Source organism: Cyprinodon tularosa, unplaced genomic scaffold (genome assembly GCF_016077235.1).
Source record: "Cyprinodon tularosa strain WSP-4 unplaced genomic scaffold, ASM1607723v1 ctg289, whole genome shotgun sequence".
In the NCBI taxonomy this organism is placed as follows: domain Eukaryota; kingdom Metazoa; phylum Chordata; class Actinopteri; order Cyprinodontiformes; family Cyprinodontidae; genus Cyprinodon; species Cyprinodon tularosa.
In genome coordinates this window covers 1,342,590-1,364,457 of record NW_024038995.1, presented here as the reverse complement: position 1 = coordinate 1,364,457, position 21,868 = coordinate 1,342,590, and the positions used below count along the sequence as shown (strand labels likewise).

Here is a 21,868-nt window from a genome sequence, read left to right as displayed (position 1 = left end):
CATTCATGTGATCAGATATAAACCGTTTCTGTTAATAAATATCTGTTGCTTGACTGCTTTTGGTTCTTCTACCCTCCCTCCCCTCTACTCCCCTTTCCCTCCCCGTCCTCTAGAGTGCTGAACCCCAGAAGCAGACCCACAGAGACTTGGTAAGAATCCACCCCGACACTAGCTGTTACTTTTACTTCCTGCTCCTTTAACTTTGCTAAGCATCACTTTGTGTAAAGTTTTTTACCTTATACTGTAGGGGGAACTATAAGTGCTATCATCTATTTGGGATCAAAATAGTACAATATGGATCTTTTTGGCTCCAGGTTGGAGAGTCTAAATCTGGTTTTGATTTGCATCCAAAGTTGTGATAACGAATCATAATGGTTGATCAGAGTCTCATTTGCTGCATACATCCTCTAACAGCAACATGGAGACTCAATATAATAATATTTTACTTGTTGTTTGTGATAATGTAACCCTGACTTTCCTCTCTCTATGCTAAAAGACAATTTTAGTTTTTTTTCCTTTTTATATTATAGCCTTTCAAAATTCTGAACTTAAATTTTTGTACACAAAGTAAGAAGGTATTTCGGGATTTATCCTTTTGAAATATATATAAACTACTACTAATAATAATAATCAAACTAATATCTTTACACTTTTGATTCAAATAATGAATAATGATCAGTGGTACCCCCTTTCCTTCGGCTGCAGATGGAAAATTTTATTTCAATCCAGCTGCCAAAAATGTTGTAGTTACAAACCAACCAAATAAAATATAACAAACGTGTCAGTTTTTACTAATCATCTGTCTCAGTCTCTTTTCGACTCAGTTCTAATACTGTATTATGAACCAGGCTTGATCCTTCACCTTAAAGCCTCAGCAGATCTGTTCAGATGCTTAGTTTTAAATATCTGCGATTCTCGCAAAACTTTACAAAAAAAAAGGTGGAGAAAGAACATTAATTGCAGCATATTTTAAAATGTTGATTAGAGCTTTGGGAGCTGCTAAACGAGCCAAAGCTCTTTGTGATGAACTCCGAGGGTCATTCGAAAATTGAACTTGGCTCCAAGGAGCCTGCTTTTGTTAGGGAAGGAGTCCTTGTGTTTTCCTTATGAGGAAACCGATCAAAGCCGATTCCCTCAGCACTTTTACACTGCCAATAAAGTTTTACTTTGTTAGGAAAAGTACTTTTACTACAGATAACTATTCTATTCACTAAATTATTTGGAAACTCTCACATTCATGATTAGAATTTATGAATAAGCATAGGTTATTAAAATGAACAAATTGAGGAATTTGCCATGTACTGACAGGTATTCATAAAAAAACACCTCGAGCTGTTTAACAGGGGAACAATAATAGTAACATTTTCTGAGGTTAAAAGTTCAGATGACTCAAAACATGCTGGCTTACAGACAGAATAGATCCTCATGGAATTTAAATCAAGACATCTTTAGTCTGTCGGCTTCTTCAACAATAATTTGAATCCTTTTCCACTGAATTACCCATTAAAATCCCATACTCTTCCTCGATCCTTATATCCAAAAGCCCTTCACATTTCCATAATTTTTAATTTCCATCCGGACATGACTTGTAATTTAACGACTCCTCACATCTGGCTTTACCTTCTAGGTTGCATCTGGCCCATGTTTTGTGTGCCGCATTAGAAGTGTAATTGGCCAGTTAATTTGATTGGCGGTTGTACCAGCCAGCTGGGCGGGTGATGCTCGACATGAAGGAATGTTATGACAGGACATTAATGGTTGCCGTGGCACCAGCTGCCGTATTTCACATGTTCAGAGGAGATGACAGATATCAACAGCGTCAGCATTAAAATGAGTGTAGAAGAACACATCGTTCAGTGTGACGTCACTGAGATTGTTCATTTCTTTTTACTCAGCATGTCTGCTTCTTGATGGGTCTAGTTCTTAGTTGGATCCGATACTCCTGGTAAAGATGTGGGAGGAAAAAAATTAAGAGATAATGCAAGAGAATGTCTTTTAATGCTGTGACACTATAAATTAAGAGTTTTGAGAAATTTAATTTACTATGAAAAAAATCCTGGTGATCCAGTCATAGCGCTAGATTGATCTCAATTTTCACAAATACACGTGTGTAATTCATACATGCACAGGACAAGATCCACGCATGCACAGCACCATTCACACTAGCACAAAAAAATCCACACACACAGTACAAGATCCACTCATGCACAGAACGATTCACACTAGCACAAAAAATCCACACACACACAGTACAAGATCCACTCATGCACAGAACGATTCACACTAGCACAAAAAATCCACACACACACAGTACAAGATCCACTCATGCACAGCACGATTCACTCTAGCACAAAAAAAATCCACACACACACACACACACACAGTACAAGATCCATTCATGCACAGCAAGATTCACTCAAGCACAAAAACTTCCACACAGAGTACAAGATCCACACACGCACAGAACGAGTCACACAAGCATACAAGATTCACACATGCACAGAACAAAATTCGCCAAAGTATTTCTGGTAAAAATACGAATTAAATTACAAAGTGCCAGTGGTCTTTTAAATTTCACTGCATTTGTCTGGATTTTTGGGACTCCCTTGACATGCCACGATACACAAATGCATTTTTTTAAACAAGGGGATGGTTTGCATGTTTGGATCTTGTGTGTGCATGCGTCAATCGTTCTGTGCGTCTGTGAATCTTGTCCTTCGTGTGTGTGTTTTTTTTTTTTTTTTCCTTGTGTGAATCGTGCTTTGCGTCTGTGAATCTTGTCCCGTGTATGTATGAATCACATATGTGTATTTGTGAAAATTGAGACTGATATAGCTCCATATTCACATATTTGGACTCTTTTTCAGTAAAAAAGGCTAAATACGGATCCATTTCTTAGCAGACTCAAACGGACATTTATGTAAGTCAAATAGTTTTATGCCATTCAGTCTAGCATGGTTTCCTGGACAACTGAAACAGAAAAGGGGCCTGCAGTATTACTGATCCTGCACCATACTTAACTGTGGGCATTAACAGCTTGCAATGCATTCTGTTTCCAAATTTGACCAAAGGAAGCCAAAATGCATTGGTGTGTTTTCATGAGTTAATGATTAGATGTATGAGATGCCTGAAGTGCCCTACATTGGGGAAATTCAGGTAATGCTAATTACTGGATATGGACTATTATAACTATTATCATTAGCCTGATAAACCAGACTAAATGGGAGATTAAATGTGTAATTTAGTCTGGCCCCGATGAATGAGACATCGGAAGATTGTTGATGAGAACAACCCGTTGTCTTTCAAACCATGATTGTGCCTACTGGCCAACTCTCTGACCAATGAGCATAACTGACTGTAACGTAGTAAGCGTGAAAGTAAGCTGGTGGGGGAGTGTAAACAAACAGCCTGTCGGTAAAACGGTGAATACGTCCTTTTAAAAAATTGAGCGTAGATCCTCTTCCCGCTCACGTTTCAATGAAAACCCCAAGTCTACTTTCAATGGTGCGCTCCATTGAAAGCTGCTGCTGCCGCAGTGCATGCTACTGTTCAATAGTTGTTGCCATCTTCCTTGTGCTTTCTTCAGTGTCGCGCAGCTTTGTCGTTACGCCATCTAAACCCCACCCGCTTTTCATCCAGAAAGTATAAAATATTTCTCTGCGTTGTGATTAGCCTGCTAGTTGTTGGGCCTGGGCATTGATCAAGGCCAATCCACTCACAGGCTAAAATGATTTCGGCTGCTGGCGGGCGGGCTAGTTTACTAGGCTATATCATCATAGATTCACCCCATCTGGAAAAATTGAAATAATTGAATGCAAAAAATTTAGGTCTGTGTATCAAAAAAGATTTAACTCAATTTTCGTCTCTTACATAAAATCTAAAAAAATCTAAAATCTTTGGCAGAGAATGTATCACATTCTCACATGAATGCATCACAGATCCACCACCGAGCAAACAGTGGACAAAATCATCTTCCACATATATTTATTCCTGTTATACTTTTTTTTTTACTCCTGACCCAGCTGAAGGGTTATTCATGTCTTGCTTTCCATTCTTCTCTCACCATAAATTTGAATCTACTTTCAGCCTCATTTGAAGCCATTTTACACAGTTCAATTGTTCTCAGGCTGTCTTTAACTTTAGATCCACATCCGTCTCCCCTTGACTTCTCCTGCTCTCTTTCTCTTGTCTTTGCCATCATAAGTCTGGCTAAGATTAATGGGCTATACTGTAGCATCGTGTGTGTATCCCAGGTGTACCCTTTGTATTGATATTGAAAACTTACCAAAACTTTGAACAAGATGAAGTAAGATTGCATAAAAATGCTTTAAGAGCATTTTTATTTTACTGTTTTCTAGATTCAATAAGTTTTGAGCTATTATAAACAATATAAAGCAAGAAAGCTTTTCCCTTCTTGTTTAATTATAAATGTAGGATGTGTTTCTCATGTTTTATTTTTCTTGTTGATAATCAGTAAAGCCAATCGTTAAAGAAATTACCCCACTGTCAGACCATCTCATTCTGCCCCCTCTACATCGCGTCTTACCCCCTTCCTCCTGCTTCTACACTCCAATCCTCTGGATGAGTCTCTTTCCTCCTCTCCCATTCCCGGAACACCAGCCACCATAATGGATCCAGTGCTTTTCAGATGTTATCTGCTGTCAGGCACCTCATTTTAAACATCTTGCGGCCCATAACAGCAGCGCCAGCACCATGATGGCGTAAGGTTTTCTGGACAGTGTGTGTGTCAAATGGATCAGATCAGCCTTTTAATGGACAGCCGTTTTCAAGAAATGAAAGCGTTTCCAGTAGAGGATGTCTGGTTACGGACAGTAACGATAATTATCTCATTAATATTATTATTATATTATATCGATCTAAGATTTGTGGGGGCATTTTTAAGTTGCTGACATTGAAAGAAAGTTTTAAGTTTGTCTATTGATCGTTTGTAACTCAAAAGTTTTTATTAATTTTGTATTTAAAAGTTTCCCTTAGAGGTGTTTAGGGTCCATGTCTGTAATCTGTGTGACCTTCATTCGAATTCCGGTGGTGTCAGGAACAGCATCTGCATAAATACTTTAATTTGTAGTTTACTTGCTTTGTCGATCGTTGAATAAGATCAAACCCAGACCACTCTAAGACTTAAAGCTGATTTATTCTCAGAAACCAGGTTGTCTGCGTGTTTGTTGCAGTGAATGCAAATGTGCCTACGCCCCTTCCGCAGACACTCTTGTCCCCCTCTCTATAATTCTAGGTGGCCGCAGACAGGAGGCCTCTGATTGGTCAAATCTACATCCGCTCTACTCTATGCGTATTTCCTGTTTGGTGCCTTACTGGCTTGTTTTGATTGAATGACCGGCATTGTGGAAAACGACTCGTGAAGATGGACCAGCTAGAAGAGTGAGGTGCGCGAGAACGCTTGGAGCTTTTTCCACCTGGATCCCCGCTCTTTTTTTGTCCTCATGGCCCTCCGTTGTCGCACAAACTTGCCCCCGCCTCGGCCGTATCTAGACCCACAGCTAGTTCCTGATTGTCTTTTTGCATTGTGGCGTGGAATAACATAGCGCAGACAACGCTTCAATATTTGGCATAAATCTAAAATATCTGCAACAAGCTCACTGCGACACACTGCTGCGGGAGGATAACCAGCCCTTTTTACAGTAGATTAAAGAAAATGTCAAGTTAAGTTCAGATGAGGTAGACCTAGATCTCCTAGTACTGTAGGTTTTTATTGCTAGTTTAGCTACTTTTAGTTTTGTTTTATAGAAATATTTAATTTAGAATTATCACCATATCCTTTTGGTATTATTTATTTTACATTTTAATGTCTTAGATTTTATGAGAATGAACATATGATTTTATATGTGTATTTCATTTAGTTTGATTAGCAATATCTTCAAAGATACCATTTTTCAAAATTAGGTTCTTTTGTTTGATTTACAAGTTTCAATCTTATTAATTTGATAGCTTTTATACAGTTTTCAATTTTTATATGCCTGTTTTTTCCTTTAAATGTTTTCACAGTAACCATTTTTATCAGTTTCTTTTTAAAAACGGTCCTCAATTAAATTATAGTGTTTGTCTTTTATTATGTTATTTTTGTGCAATTTACTTAAATGCAGCCTAATAGTTTGTTGTTTGAATCATCTGAGAGAAAATTTCGCCAAAGTTTTTACTTTAAACAAGCTGAGAAAATCAAATTGGTAAAAAAAAGTCTATTAGTCTAACGAGCTAAACTTGACCCACATATCTGCAGTGGTCCACTAGATGTTGCCCTAAAGGTTGGTTTGTTTAACATGATTGATTGTCAAACGTGTGTGTTGCTACCACTCCTCTTACTCAGTTTTGTTCCATTTGTTTAAAAGTTGTTGTTTTTTTGTCGAATTTAAAATGAAATATAGTTCAAGTTAAGAGATAGCATGGGATCTGTTTCTAAGTTTTTGGACCCAGGAGCAGAGTCTTCCTGGCTGCTAGAGGTAACCGCTGCATCACAACACCTGAGCCATAATGCTGTGTAAGAAAAAAGGCATCACAGGGAAATGAGATAATTTGGGTGGCTGCATGAATTAGACTAGAAGTCATTTTAGCGATCCATTGCTCCATCAATGGTCTGTAAAAGCAAAACTTGGCTCTCTCTTGTCAGCTTCTGCATCTCTTTCCTTTTTGCTCCTCATCTTTATTTATTTCACTCCACTCCACTCTGCGAGCTCTTTGTGTCACTGAGGCTGTTAAAAGTCACTCCTAAGATACAAACCCCTGTCCCCTGCACCTGGCTCCCACAATAGCTCTGATCAAAGGCATCCGTCTCCCCGTCCCCTTGCTCTGATATTTCCATAATAGCTCCATAACATGAACATTCAGCCCCATTGTTTATGCCATTAGTCACACAGGCTTATGGAAAATTATTGTGATGCTGCGTTCAGAAGCCATCAAGAGGAGCAGCAGTAGTGCAGCAGCAACACTGTGCCAAGATGCTGTCTGTCACATGCGCATATATCCTCTTCTTTTTGCACACAAAGCCGTTATGGAGCAATAATCTGTTGCGTTGTAGAGTAATGATGAAGGGTTTTATTTGCTGGCCTCATACTGATATACGACAGTGTTTGACGAAGGCTTACACAGCAGGAATATGGTCAATTTCTCATGTTTTTTATTTTCATATAGATTTATTACTATAATTGCATCTACTTGCAGTTTATTTGAATTTTATGTAATATTTGATTTAAAATACAATGTTTTTATTTATAATTTCTATATTTAAGCTTGATCACATTTTCTTAATTTTAACTAGTCTAGAACAGGACACCTATGTTAACCCATCCAGGACTTAAACTCTGTTCGTATGATGCAGATATCTGCTTATAATTTTAGTATTGTCACATTGTGTTGCAATGAAAGCAACATTTCACATCATTAAGTCCATTATGCTGTAATATGATTTGTATTTGTGTTTACCCCCTTTATTCTGATACGTTAATTGAAATCTAGTCTATTATGTTCCATTCAAGAAGCTATAAAACATTAGCAAACAACATTATGAGGAGCCAGGAATGCATAAAAGAACTCGTAAACATCTGTTCAGTTGATCATCTGAACACATAAGGAGTATGAAACAACTGTATCAACCTTTACGTTAATGGTCGTTAGGGGTTCTGATGAGTCGTTAACTCTCTCGTTAGAGTGGTTCCTCTCTCCAAAACACTTTCATTAGGCCTCCCATCACTGTTTATTTAGACTGTTTTTAAAATGCTGTTTTTTTGGAAAGCTCAAACCTGTAGATACTGAATAAAGCTGTTTCCAGTTTATCCTTATGGACTCTAAAAGCATTAAGGAACAACAAAATTAAAAGCTAAGCACCCTCTTTTACGGTTTACATGGGCAAAAAAAACTACTAGAATACTGTAGTAGTCTCTATGTGCGTTCTTAAGGGAATAAACACCATTAATCATTTCAAGAAGATGTCAGCAGAAACGGGCAAGCTGGGCGAAGCAATAGGAAGATAGAGTTTAATTAAGAGATAATTCTGGGCAGGGGTTTGTCTTTCTGCAGGACAGCAACGATGGGATGAATTACTGCTTAGCATTTATAGGTGATAGAAGTAGTCAGTTAAAGTCTGTATCTAAATCTTTTGCTCACAAACTAAGGCTGCTCAGATCTATAAAGATTGAATTAAGATTTTCGTTTCCTTTCATTGTAGAAAGGGTAAAGTAGTAGTTTAGTTTCATAGTAGCTTAACATTTTGTGATCTTCTTAACTTCTCTTTTCTTTGTTTCTTTCCTTTGCCTTTTCAAAAGTAAAAGCCCAGAACACTGGATGTGGTTCAGTGTCCGATCCAATGGAAAATCAGGTCATATTAAGTGGCAGCAATTACATCTCATTGAAATGCATGGTGCTGGTCAGACCACACACGATCCTCTGCTACTCTGCTTGGAGAGCTCCAACTGAGAGAGACCCCTGGTCTATTATGGACAGACCTACACTGCAGTTTGTAGCTAATGTCATGAGTTTGAGATGCAGAGAAGTTTCAAGAAAAAAAGTGATTTTGTGTTACTTTATATCTCGCTTGTAATCCGTCTTTTTTAAAAAGGCTCTCCAAGAATCCCCCCCTTTATAAACTGCATATTTTTTCCCCCAAACATAGTTTCCATTACGATTTGTAAATATTAAAAACTTTAACCTTATTCTGTTTTGTTTCTAAAGGATTGTTTGCAGGTTGGCCATGATGATTGCCGCTTCCTTGTAGTTTGATCGACAGTTCTATAACAATGACTGCAGCTCTGATTTCTTCACTTTTAAGAAAGGCGCCTGTTCAATAATTGTGATTTTCATTTTTTTCTTAAACTAGACCTGGTAAAATGTGGGACAGTGTTTCCATTTGCAGCACACCGGGACAGAAGTGAAAAATGCTGCACAGGTCCATACGGATGGGGACATCCCATCACTCCACAGAGCCTCTATGCAGCCAGGGTTACTTATCGCTCCTTTAACAAATTTTTACTCCTGTCCCCGTTTTTTTTTGTTCTAGTCATGTGTGTCTGCCTTATGAATAAATCAGGCGTAGAAAGCCTCCTTCTCTGGCGATTAAAGATATTTCTGTGTTGTTGAGTTGAGAGACCTGCTGATGAGGTCAGACAGTTTTTAACCCCCAAAAAAGACCATTCTGTTGATTAAAGTGATACTTTAAGCCGTCATCTGGCCAATACCTACTCACCACTTCCTCTGAAGCTTGTACACATTGTAAACTCAAAAACACACGACCCTTATGGCAAACAAACTAATGTACCATCTTCTATTGGCTTTCACATATGTGCAATGGCTGCTAGCAGCTGCTCATGTGATTCCTCGCACTTGGAGTGGTTTCTAGAGGTCGGCAGAGAAAGAGTGTGGCTGATTAGCCGGTGTTACTGTGTCTTTGTAAGCGTCAGGCAGATCTTCATTCGAGAGGAGTCTAACCATTTAAAGAGACGTTTTAGTTTATTCTCTGTTTATTCTTGTATAAAGGCAGGATGCTGTCTGGTCAAAATTGAGCTACGGATTTATCAGAAGATGTTTTCTAGGGTCTGAATAGGCCAACATTTTAGGGTTTGCAAATTTATTCTTTAAAGCCGGGCATACACTGCACGATCGTTGCACGCAGCTACAGCTCACACTGTACGACAAAACCCTGCGGTTTCATTGTACAGTGAGTTCATGGCTCACAATGTACGCTCTGATGCGATCTACCTGCTCACACTGTACGTCTAAAAACCACATCGGAATTAACTGCGCAGTGAGATGGCGCTACACGGATTGGTCTATCTGGAAGCCTATCTGGAAGACAGTGAAACGCGTTGCCTTGGCAATTTGTGCAATTTTGTGCTGAAAGCCCTAAAAAGAAAAGGCGGCGAAGACATGACTGATCAAACGTGGCTACTACAGTCTGTCAATTTTATAGAAAGAACTCCATTTCACTCGCACCCCCGCCATGCTTCTGTGTTTTCATCTGAGAGAAGAAGAAGAAGAAGAATCCTTTTTTGTGCACTGAGCGATTTGCCCACAACTCCCAACCTCACGATTTCTGATGGCGAGGTCATACAGTCAGATTGGTTCAAAGTTTTCTATCTAAGGAAAACCAGCTGATTGCATAGACTCATTGACTTGAAAGCAATCCCTCACACCAAGCATGCAAGCAGCGATGGTAGAGACCCATCCAAGACCCAGACCAAATATATCTGTAAACATTCTCAGTGATCCAGGTCACGGTCAAATGGTAAATGGCATGTACTTAAATAGCGCATTTATTCAAGTCAGGTGACTTGACCAAAGCGCTTTACACTACATTCATTCACCCATTCACACACACACTTACACACTGATGGTGGCAAGCTACATTGTAGCCACAGCTGCCCTGGGGCTCACTGACAGAAGCGGGGCTGCCATACACTGGTGCCACTAGACCCTCTGACCACCATCAGTAGACAATGCAGGTGAAGTGTCTTGCCCAAGGACACAACGACACTGAAAGTCGGCGTCGGGGCTTGAACCGTCAATCCTTCGATTTCAGGGCAAACTCCTACATCCAACGCCACTGTTGCCCACTAGGTCAAGCTTGATAAAGTTCAGTCTAGGCAAATGGATATGAAGTTTTCTAGAAGACATTTCGCCTCCCATCCAAGAGGCTTCTTCTACAAGTTCTACTGTTGCTCTAATAATGAATTAGGGGAAGAAAAAAAAAAGGTGGCTTTGATCCCTCTCACTGGATTGGACAAGGAGGTCACATGGGGGGTGATAATTGTCGATAATTCTCGTGAGAGGCTATTCGCCCCTCATTATCCTCTGTACACTACATGACGCATGATCAAGCCGAAAGTCAGGACCATCGAAAAATTGTTGCACGACTGGAAAGTCGACCCGAAAAAGGCAAAAAATCGCACAGTGTAAGCCTGGCTTAACCCCTTTGCATCTATTGTTCTGTTTGTTTACCCGTTGTTGGTTCATCCGTCCGTCTTTCAAGCTACCCAGGAGTTCATCCATTTATACATCCAGCCATTTTTTAATCCATTCACTTACTTGTCAATCCATCACCTTCTTTAATTTGCCGGTTGCTCCATCCACTGATAATTAGGTCTGAAATTTACATTAGTTTGAAGTGAAAAACCTGTAGGAACGCCGACACACACAGACTAAGAAGCAGTCTTCTCTCCTCCTGCCGTGCTGACGCTCTCAGCCCAATCAACCAGGTATTTGATATTCATGGTCGATCAGCACGGCGCTACAGGGAGGTGCATCAGAGTGATTGGGAGAAAGGAAGCAAGGTGAGGGAGAGTGATGGACAAAGTAGGAGCTGAGAGTGAAGGCAAGGAGGTATGGACGGTGGAAGAGAGGAATTAGGTAATGGATGGATTAAGATGAGATGGGAGATATCTGTTAACTTAAAAACAGTCCATGAAGCAAACACAGCAGTTCATATATGAACCCTGAGGGGAGGACTTGGCGTGTGTCAGAGCTATGGTGAGAGAAAAGCATCAAAATGGCGGCAGTAAATGCAGCAACTGAGTAGAGGAATCAGAGTATGAACACGAGGAGATAGATGCTACAGTAAGCAGCCAACAATGGTCTCCACGCTCCACTTCCCTCCACCAATTACACCCTTCACTGCCTCCTTTTCACCTCCATCATTGTCTCCTTCTGTCTCTCCCTTAGCAATCATCACCTCCCCTCGTCTTCCCTTCCCTTTCTTCTTCAAAATGTCATCTAAGTAACTTTACCATAAGTCATCATATTGCTGCCGGTTGTTTGAGTTTGCCACCAAAGTCCTAATCACTTTAAGCGCTGATAGAAAACGGACGCATTTGAGGATGAAAAAGTTTAATAAGTCTAAAGTTAGATCTCTTGAGACACTAACATTAGAGTTATTTGTAGAAGAATAAAAAGGCGTGAGATGTGTGTGAGAAGGTATTAAAGAAGAGGTGGTTAAAGGGGGTAGGAGAGACACAGAAAACATGCAGGAAGTTTCAGACAGATGCAGCCAATGGAAAAGCAGGATTTAGATGATATGATGTGAAAGACTAAAACTGAACAGATGCACAGCTGATTTAAACCATAAAATAACAGCGGTTTCATGAACACAGCAGAAAAAAATCTATATTTTTCAATTACAAAAATGTTAACCGAACACATAACTGATCACAGTGGAGGGGAAATAAACCAACACATGAAGATCAAATAGACATAATCACTGCACTGCAAAAACGTTCTGGAAATTAGTAAAAATTTCTTAAAATACGTGTATTTGCCCTTAATTTGTGTATTTTTAACCTTAAGATAAGATAATTTGATATTATGCACTTGAAATAAGACAATGCAATTGTTTTTTTCTTATTTTAAATGTAAATTGTCTTGTCCCATTGGCAAAGTGTCTCACTTACTTGCTCAATTCAAGGCAAACTGCCCATATAAAAGCATTTGCATTTCTTGCTGTTATACTGTTTTCATGTTAGCTCTTCTGATTCTTTCTTAAAATGAATTAAATGTGTCCCTCGATTGATCAGTCGATCATCTGTTCATCCATTGTGGTTTTTCACAGGATGATGCAAACTCCCTGCATCAGCTCACCAGCTTCTAATAAAGCAGAGTGGCTTCTCAAACGATTTCTTCGAACCTACCAGCTCTCCACCTGTCCATACAGATAAAGGGTCAAGGGTCGAATCAACACAGTTTTGCTCATTCGGTTATTCACACCAGTGATTAATAACTTTATCTTTCAGTCCCAGATAAAAGTGAAATATTAAGCATATATTTATTTTGAAATACACTCTATAAAACACCTTTTATTCCATTAACTTGAGTAATTCATTCAAACCTTTTTTTGACAGTTATATAAGCCAGGGCTTGATGTTAACCATTGCCCTATCGCCCGGGGCAAGTAGTTTTTATTGTCGGGAGAGTACAAATTTCATTGCATTTGCCCGCCGGGAAAGCACAGTGATCTCAAAAAAAAAAATTTATCACTCAAAATTACTTTAAAATCACTGACATTCGCTGAAAACGACCCACAAATGTTGCAGATGCCATTTTTGTTGTTTTGTACACATTCTCGCATGATTTGAAAAAGCTGCGTTATTTTCCGCTAGATGGCGTGATTCAGCTCTTGGGGAGAGAATTCTGCAGAGCAGCAGCTGGATGATGAATTCAATCTATACTATAATACACGCTAGATTAAAAATGATCAGTCAGGGATTAGGAAAATAATAATAATAATTGTATGTGCACAGTGTTAATATTTTTTCATATGGCAGTCTTCTGACCAGTAGTCATACATTAAAAAATGTTCATAAATTTTTTTTCTCTTGGACATTGGAGTGGTGCATTTAAATGTTATAGAGCTAAACATGTTAAATTGGTGAGTAGTAGTAGTGTAAGTTTTTAACCTGTCAATTTTTTTTTTTTAGATTTTTAACATTACAATTTATATTTTTCCAAGCACACAACAGTTTAAAGCAAAGTTTATTTTGAAAAGAATGTGCAGGAAGGATTGAAAAGCATGTTAACACGGTAATGTAGGCTTGAGTTCATTATCTGATGCATGCATATACACACCAGGAACCTGTAAACTTACTGAATTACAAAAAAAACATTTAAAAAACAAACATGTTTCATTGATATATATACAAAAATGAATATTAGGAACTATATTTATTCAACATTATACTGGGCAAGTAAAAATTGTTTCTGGGCAAATGAAATGTGAAAGCCACTTGCCCGAAGGGTAAAATCCTTAACGTCAACCCCTGTAAGCTGTTGTTTATATGCCAACAAAAAAGGCAGTTTTAAAAAGTTTTTTTCTGTTTATTCCATTTGAACCCTTCAGTCCTTTATCATATTTACATTTAATACATCTCAAACAAACTGACCTGGTTGAACATAATGAGGTCATTGGGTTTAATTTTCACCCAATTGTCACTAGAGGCTTTGACTTTATTTATTTCTTAAATGAATAATCTAAAGATAACCAAACATAAAATGATAGTAGAGAGGAAGTTGGAGAGGAGAGTTGGGACAGGAAAATGAGAAGACAGTTTGGAAAAAGTAAGTAGCATCGAAAGAGATGGGTAAATGAAAAGGTGGATGGCTGTGAAAGGAAACGACGGGACAAAGTAAAAGATCCGTTCAGTCTGAAAGGATGCAGTGCGTCTCATTTTGTGTTCCACATGGATTCATTCCTTTCTGGCGGCCCTTCATTCACGCTCACTCACCGGATCACTCTGTCATTGTCATTCTCACACTTTCTCCTTTTTTTCACCCGTTTCTTCTCGGCTCCTCGCCTTTTCACCCTCGCTGTGCTCGTCTCCGTCCCTCATCTCTCCTGCACGTCGCTCTTCTCTCTCCCTTCACCTTCATTCTGCGTCTCTTTGTGCAGTCTCCTCTTTCTCCAGCTGTCTTTAATTTAATTTCACCAAGCTACATTTGCTGCATTCTCTTTATTCTTTCTTCATTCTTATTATAAAATCCTTTGAAATGTTTAGAATATGCAATGTAATGTATATCTAAAAGGTTGAGATAAAAGATCTTTTGTCATTTCCTTCTGTGCCTTTTGCGTAACTGAACAATATGAAGATATTTTATCGTTTGAAAAGATTTTCTTATGGATGTTATTCTACTTTAGCCGAAGACATAATTACTTCAGTAAAAGTTTGCCTTCAGTAGCTTTTCAAATGTTACCATAAAAGGTAAAAATGACTTACATTTTGGATTGTTTACTTTTTAATTTTAGGTTAAAAATTAGTCAGGTAATGAACAGATAGCTGGAAATGACTGGTGTGTTTAACAATGAAAATAAAATGGAACTAAAAAAAAAAAGAGATGAGTCAGAAAAATAAAAAAACGCAATGTCATGAATTTCAATCAATTTCATTCAGCTTATTTATATAGCACCAATTCACAGACCTGTGTCATCTCAAGGCACTTTAAAATTCGACCAGTTAAAACAGTCAAATAGATTAAAAATGTTCTATCTAAGGAAAACGAGTTGATTGCATCGCCATGAAATCATGGATTAAAATCTCTCCTAATACAACCAGGATTAAAATAAATATATTCATAAGACAGCTGTGGTCAAGACAGCTGTAGAGAAATGACTTAAGACAAATCATCAAATCATATGACAACTGCATTTCACCAGCTGACATCAAACAAGCCCAACTTGAAAATGAGGAGCCAAAATCAACCAAGTTCTCCAAGTAAACTACCAACACCCATCAACCCAGGATTGCTTGTAAAATATAAGCTAATAACCAACACATGTTGTAACGTAGAAGCATGAAGCATGCAGCTCATATATGAGCAAAGCTCATAAACTGAAAGCTAAGCGTTAAATATCCAAGACCTCATTAAATACTTGAAGCTAAGAGCCAAAAAGTTGGGGGAAGTGGCGGCCTGGTGGTTAGGGCATAGAGCTTGGAATGCAAAAGTTTTGAGTTCTGAGACCGCCACTCTGGGTCTTTGAGCAAGACCCTTAACCCCACACTGCTCCCTGAGCGCTGAACGATGGCAGCCCACTGCTCCCCAAGGGGACGGGTTAAAATGCAGAGGAAATTTTCTCCAATGTGAGATCAATAAAGTTCAATTATTAATATTAAAAAAAGTCATAATTTAAAACCAAAATGCTCAAGGAAAATCTCTATCTGCAAGTTAACAGCCAAGCTATGTTTCTGAGCCACAAGCAGAAATGCACTGAAAAGATAAAATTGAAGTCATTTTTTGTTTTTTTTTCTTAAATAACTGCATTTTTTCTTAAATTGAGCAGGTAAGTGGGACACTGTGCCAATGGAATGAGACAGTTTACTTTAAAAAACAGCAAGAAATGCAACTGCTTTTAAAATCTTTTTTTAATGAGATCTTTAAAGTATCAAGCTTTCTTACTGAATAGGAAACCTCACTCTGTAAAAAATACAAATCTAAATAAGTCTATTTTTCTTAAAATAAGGGCAGTTTTCCTTGAATTGAGCAAGTAAGTGAGACACTTTGCCAAAGAGACAAGACAATTTAAATTTAAAATAAGAAAAATAACCCTTGCAGTCTCTTATTTCAAGTGCATAAATTCTAATGATATTTTAAGGATAAAAATACTAATTCCATCTGCCGATGGACCTCAAATTAAAGGTAAATACACTTATTCTAAGAATGTTTTACTTATTTTAGGAGCTGATTTACATGTTCAAAAACATCAGAGTTATGCCTATAAACACAAACTAAAAGCTATAGGAAAGTAAGAAGTGGGCTTTGCTTTTAAACTGTAAGCTATAAGGGCTGATTATTTTGCAAATCGATTAATCTGTCCATTATTTTTTTTGATTAAACGATTAATAATCGATTATTAAAGTGATAGTTAAAGTGCAAAAAAAAATGTAATCACAAAAAAAATTTATATATATACACATTATATATATATATATATATATATATATATATATATATATATGAGAGAGAGAGAGAGAGAGATTGATCTATATATGTATAGATATATCTATATATATAGATATAAAGATATATAATTTATTTACCATCTTGCTACAATAACTGCTCTAAGTGGGTCACGCTGTCAGATAAAGGCTTGATTTTCCGTCTCTATACTCCAGTTAATGATTAATCGATTACTAAATTAGCTGACGATTAATCACAATGAATCCGATTAGTTGTTTCAGCCCTAAATGTAATGCTAACAACTTGGTAATCCTTGGAAATATTGGCTAAAAGCTAACTGAAAAGCACATCAAAAAACCATGACAAAGATTCACTTCACAGCTTTAGGAGAAAAAAAGAAAAAAAAGAAAACAGTTTCAAGTCTTATTCATTTTGAATTGGATGTTCCTGCATTATTATCCTGATGGATGTGAGACAAACGGTGACTCTTTATGGTGGGAGTGTTCTGTGTCTTTTCTAGCTGAGTCCTCAGCATCCATTCTACATCCTTCCTCCTGTGCTACTAGTACAATTTTTCTACCAAAAGCTGACATTGTTTTTGAAAGCTTTCAAACAAACAAAAAACATAAATGTATTCTTTTTAATGTAAGCAGATAGAAATTTAAATAGTAGAACTGATTTTTACTATATTGAAAACTGTTTTAAATTCAATAAATAATAATTTACTTTTTAAGCTTTAAACTGCCTTGTATTTAATTTAAATAGATTTTCTTTTTCAGTCCACCTTCAGTCAACCTGCAGTTATACATGTTTTTAGGTTGCCATACTAACTTAATATCCCATAATTGAAATAGTCAGAATTACCGTATTTTTCAGGCTATAAGTTGCACTTTTTTTCATGGTTTGGCTGGCCATGCGACAATAGAACGCTATGTAGCTTTGCACGCAACAACATGTATTCTATTACCGGTAATACCACTGAAAGAAAAAACGTTACAACTTACCACAACAAAACAAATTAGAATTACAGCAACGACCACTGAATAGAAAAAAGCCACCTGAAAGAAATTAATATACTGCTGAATTCAAGCAGAAAGTAATTAAATATGCAGTCGAACAACCAGAGTAGGCGACAGGGAAACTGACGCGTTATCACTGCTTCTCAGATGCTCGTTCATGGAATAAAACAATGCGGTCTTCGAGCAGTAGCCTACCACGCGCCAGTTATCAGAAAACGAATTCCATGGAGAGAATAACCTTTCTTTTAGTCCGTGGTGACGTATACGTTTTTTTTTCGTATTTATGATGCATTATTTGGCGGATGCGACTTAAACTCCAGAGTGATGTATAGTTGGAGTGGCGATAGTCTAATATGGCTTTATAAATTTAATTTCTGTTTCTGAAAGACCTTTCAAACAATTGCTTCAGATGGCTTCTCAGTTTCTCTCTTTTAGCAGTATTTTGTTTTTCTAACACATACAGCCATGCTGATTGTGGTTTTTATGCTTCCTTGTTTTCACCCTTTCTTGTGTTCCCTCTCATTCATCCAAACACCATCTTCATTTTGCCCCCCTCCACCACTTTGCCTCTCCCTCCATCCCTTTTTCTCCCCACCTCCATTCCACCAAGAGTAATTCCATCTCTCTCTCTGCAAACAAAGGGGGCTAATAACATGCTGACACCGAGCCTGATGATTGAATTCATTAGGCGTGCACAATAATTGCCAGGCGGCAGCGTGCGCACACCCTTCCATTCACAGGACAGCTGTCACATAACAAGCAAGAGAGAATGGCTTTTTATTGTTGCACTGGAATAGAAAGTGAGAATGAATATAAGGAATGAAGTGAGAGAAGCACCTGTTGTGGAGAGAAGCATAAGGAAGCTCTCAGCATGTCAATTAGGCTGATGTGCTGGTGCTGGGTTAGTGGGAAGTTTACTGCTGGGTGACATGAAGGTGCAGGTATAGGCTTTACTGGAGTTCTTTCTAACTGATGAGCTTCTGTTAGCATCTCCTATAGCAAGACATTCTTCTAGGTATTAGCCGTATGAATCTGTTTTAGCCTATAGATAATACTGAAACTAATTACACCAATATTGAGTTTATTTCCAGTGAAAATAAAGTGTATATGACTGTATATCAGCAGCAACAGTCTTCTACGAGAAGTACTGTAGAAGCAGTGCACAGCAAACTTTCCTGCACTGCACATAAAAGCCCAGCATGCTGTCTATTATAATTATAGCTCCCAGGAAAAACCTATAAAATCAGAAATCAGGAGATGTCAGTCGCTGACTGTAGTGAATCAGGCAGTATGGTAAGTTCTGAGGAGGAACAATGTTTCTTATTTTCCCTGGACTGCAGGGCTGTGAAAAAGCTGCCAGCCACTAAGCCAAACTCACGGATCTTCACCATGTTTGTGTGCAGAGATTCCTCCTCCTGACGCATTGGAAAACGCTATTATACTGCTCAGCTTACCGTCTTAACTTTTGGGAAGTTGTACTAGTCTTTACCACTGAAGGTCTAATATTATCCTAATTTAAATCAGATGCAAACTAGTGGTTTTTAATGTTAAAATTTTCAAAGCTAAGGGGTTGTTTTGAAGAAGATGGCTTATCAAAATAAAATTATTGGTATCTTATTCTGCTCCTTTAATAAATATGAGGTTTAATAGGAGAATAACTAGCTTCAGAGCTTAAAATGGCTAGCTGGTAGCTCAGCTGGTGTGGACAGACCTTTTTTTGAGGGGCGGGGTTTATTCAAATTTGTATGTTAAAAGATATGATACAGTATATGTACTTTATTGATCTTTTACTCTTAAAATAATGCATTATTAGAAGGTTTCTGCAGGTAAGCAGTTCATTATTCATCTAATGGTAATTCTTGGTCAACATTCTAAAATTAAAGTATTAATTTAATTTTAATTTTGCTATTTTTCTTATTCCACATAGTAAAAAAACAGCATTCACAGATATGATGTAATCGGTAACAGATAAGCATGTTTGATGCAAGTGAAACGCTGTTCTGCACCAACAGATGCTGCACCATAAAATGCTCCCTTAATGAACTTGTTTTAATACACTGCTACGTGAGATTCCTCCCATAGGAAATGCTGGGGTACTTGCAGGAGTAAATAGGTTCCTTTAATGATTTGTTCGATGTGTCTGAAAGGGAAGGCTGACTAAAATACTGTTAGAGTAAATTATACATCCTTAAGCAAGCTGTGAAATGTTTTTATATTTAATTTTCTTTTGTTTTGTCTTTTTTCTGTTATAGAAAACGGATGAGGATGAGTTGGTTCTGACTCCCGATGGGACCAGAGAGTTCCTGACCTTTGAGATCCCACTCAGTGACTCGGGCTCAGCGGGTTTAGGTGTCAGTGTTAAAGGCAACCGCTCCAAGGAAAATCATGCAGATCTTGGCATTTTTGTCAAATCAATCATAAATGGTGGAGCAGCATGCAAGGTACTAATTAAACATCCTGTAATTTATCAGCTGTTAAATCAGCAAAGCTATGTTTCTTTATTGCTATCGAGTAATGGACCACTGTCATTCCTTTGAACGAACAGGATGGACGTTTGATCGTAAACGACCAGCTGATCGCTGTGAATGGAGAATCGCTGTTGGGAAAAACCAACCAAGATGCCATGGAGACGCTGCGGAAGTCCATGTCAACTGAAGGCAACAAACGAGGGATGATCCAGCTTATAGTGGCCAGACGAGTTGCCAAGAGAAATGAGGTATGGAAAGAATAGGAGCAAAGTTTAGGGCTGGCGATACGACCTCAAATCAATTCCTCGATATATTGGGCAGTTTTACCTCGGTAATGATAAATGGATGATAAATGCTCCAGCTACTCTATCAGAAATAAAGGGATGTGCAGGAAATGCAACTGATCTGTTAATAAATGATTTTCTGAATAAATCACATTACATATTACTATCAATTGAATATTAAAGTCTTTTTCCCATTCAGGTTTAAACATTCAACAATGTCTCATTAACAGGCGATAAATGTTACCTCTCTTGGTAAACGTTTTTGCACAAAGGTATTGGAGCCTTTTGCACATCTTTAAACTGGACTGAGTGGCCGTGCTGTAGGTGGTGGAGGTTGCATGTGTTACATTACGTAGTCCTGACAGTTTTCAGACAAGCTTCGCATTTCGTGCTCTTTTGCCCAAATTTATGGCGTAATTTTGATGCCACCGAACTGAGCGTGCAGTGAGAACAATGTGCGTCGTTTAAACTCACACATTCTCACTCAAAACTTGTCTGTCGCAAGATCAGCTCTGACATCGCGCTCTTGACTTCCTCTCTGCACGCTCGGCTTAATCTCTGCTCTTGTTCGGCTCCACAGGATTAACTGATGTCATTTAGTTTACCACTGCGTTAGACGCTTCTTCACTGGGCTCATCTGCCATTCTCTTTCTTTACGTTCTGACTGAATGGGTGGAGTCGCGTGATTAGACACACCCTGCCGTATCTTAAAGGGGAAGGAAATACCAGCCACCTTGCACACAGGAAAAACGCCAGAATTACGTTTTTTTTCTTTTACTGACATGGGAAAATTGTTGCCGGTTACCAAAAAGCCAGTTACCATAGTGAATGGCGGTAATAGCAAAAATCCGGTTTATTGCCCAGTCCTACCAGAGTTAAACTTCTTGATTACTTCCTTGGTTAATTTTCGTCCTTGCCCAGCTTGTTAGTTTGGTTTTTCACCATTTCTTGGTGGATGTGCCTTTGTCATACTTCACTAGGTCTAACTGTGCACTCTGAGCTGATTGTTCTCTAATCTCTTCAAACAGACCTCCTACCTGGTATCGAAAAATTTAGTGGAAATAAAAAAAAATTTAAGAAAAACATCCTAGATCTTCAGATTGTTTGCGAAAACGAGTAATATGCAACTTTATGTTGGTCTTCTACATAAAAGCCACACATAATACACAGAGACTGTGATTGTTATGCAAGAAATGCCACTGCTGAGTTAAAGCTTTCCAAGGTACTGAACCATATAATATGTAGGGCTTAAGTTGTTTTCCAGTTTTAGACCAAAGAGGTAAAGCTTTAACTCCATACGATCCTCTTTGTGATAAAAATACGACTCACCCCAAAGCAGACCACCTGGAACTGCTCCTTATGAGCATCACTTAATTATTTCATGTAGTAACAGGAAGTATTCAGGTCAGTGTGATTTACCAACCCCCCCCCCCAAACACTAACACGCCTCCCATGGGGCAGGCAGAGGAATGAAAACGTACTACAAACCAAGCAACAAAACTTTTTTTTGCCCCTTTACCTTCCTTCAATGTCATGTCTTTACATTCCCTGTACACCTCGGTCTGTCACCTGCTTGAAAGCTAAGGCTGAGTGAGTGTTGGTGTGCGAGTGTACGCCTCTGGCTCTACCAGACTTCCCTGCTCTCCTTCCCCAACCAGGTGTGTCAAAGTTTAGATTTCCCCTCGGCCCCGGCTGG

General features: G+C 38.3%; 1 protein-coding gene across 4 annotated transcripts in view; it reads left to right on the top strand.

The window, feature by feature from the left end:
* LOC119787130 (partitioning defective 3 homolog) overlaps positions 1 to 21,868 on the top strand; it is a 349,189-nt gene that overhangs the window by 180,844 nt on the left and 146,477 nt on the right. For all 4 annotated transcript variants that reach the window (XM_038290773.1, XM_038290770.1, XM_038290772.1 and 1 more), the window contains 3 exons: positions 114 to 149; positions 19,673 to 19,861; positions 19,966 to 20,136. In XM_038290773.1, coding sequence (XP_038146701.1) covers positions 114 to 149; positions 19,673 to 19,861; positions 19,966 to 20,136 — 396 coding nt within the window. The remainder of the gene's footprint in view (positions 1 to 113; positions 150 to 19,672; positions 19,862 to 19,965; positions 20,137 to 21,868) is intronic.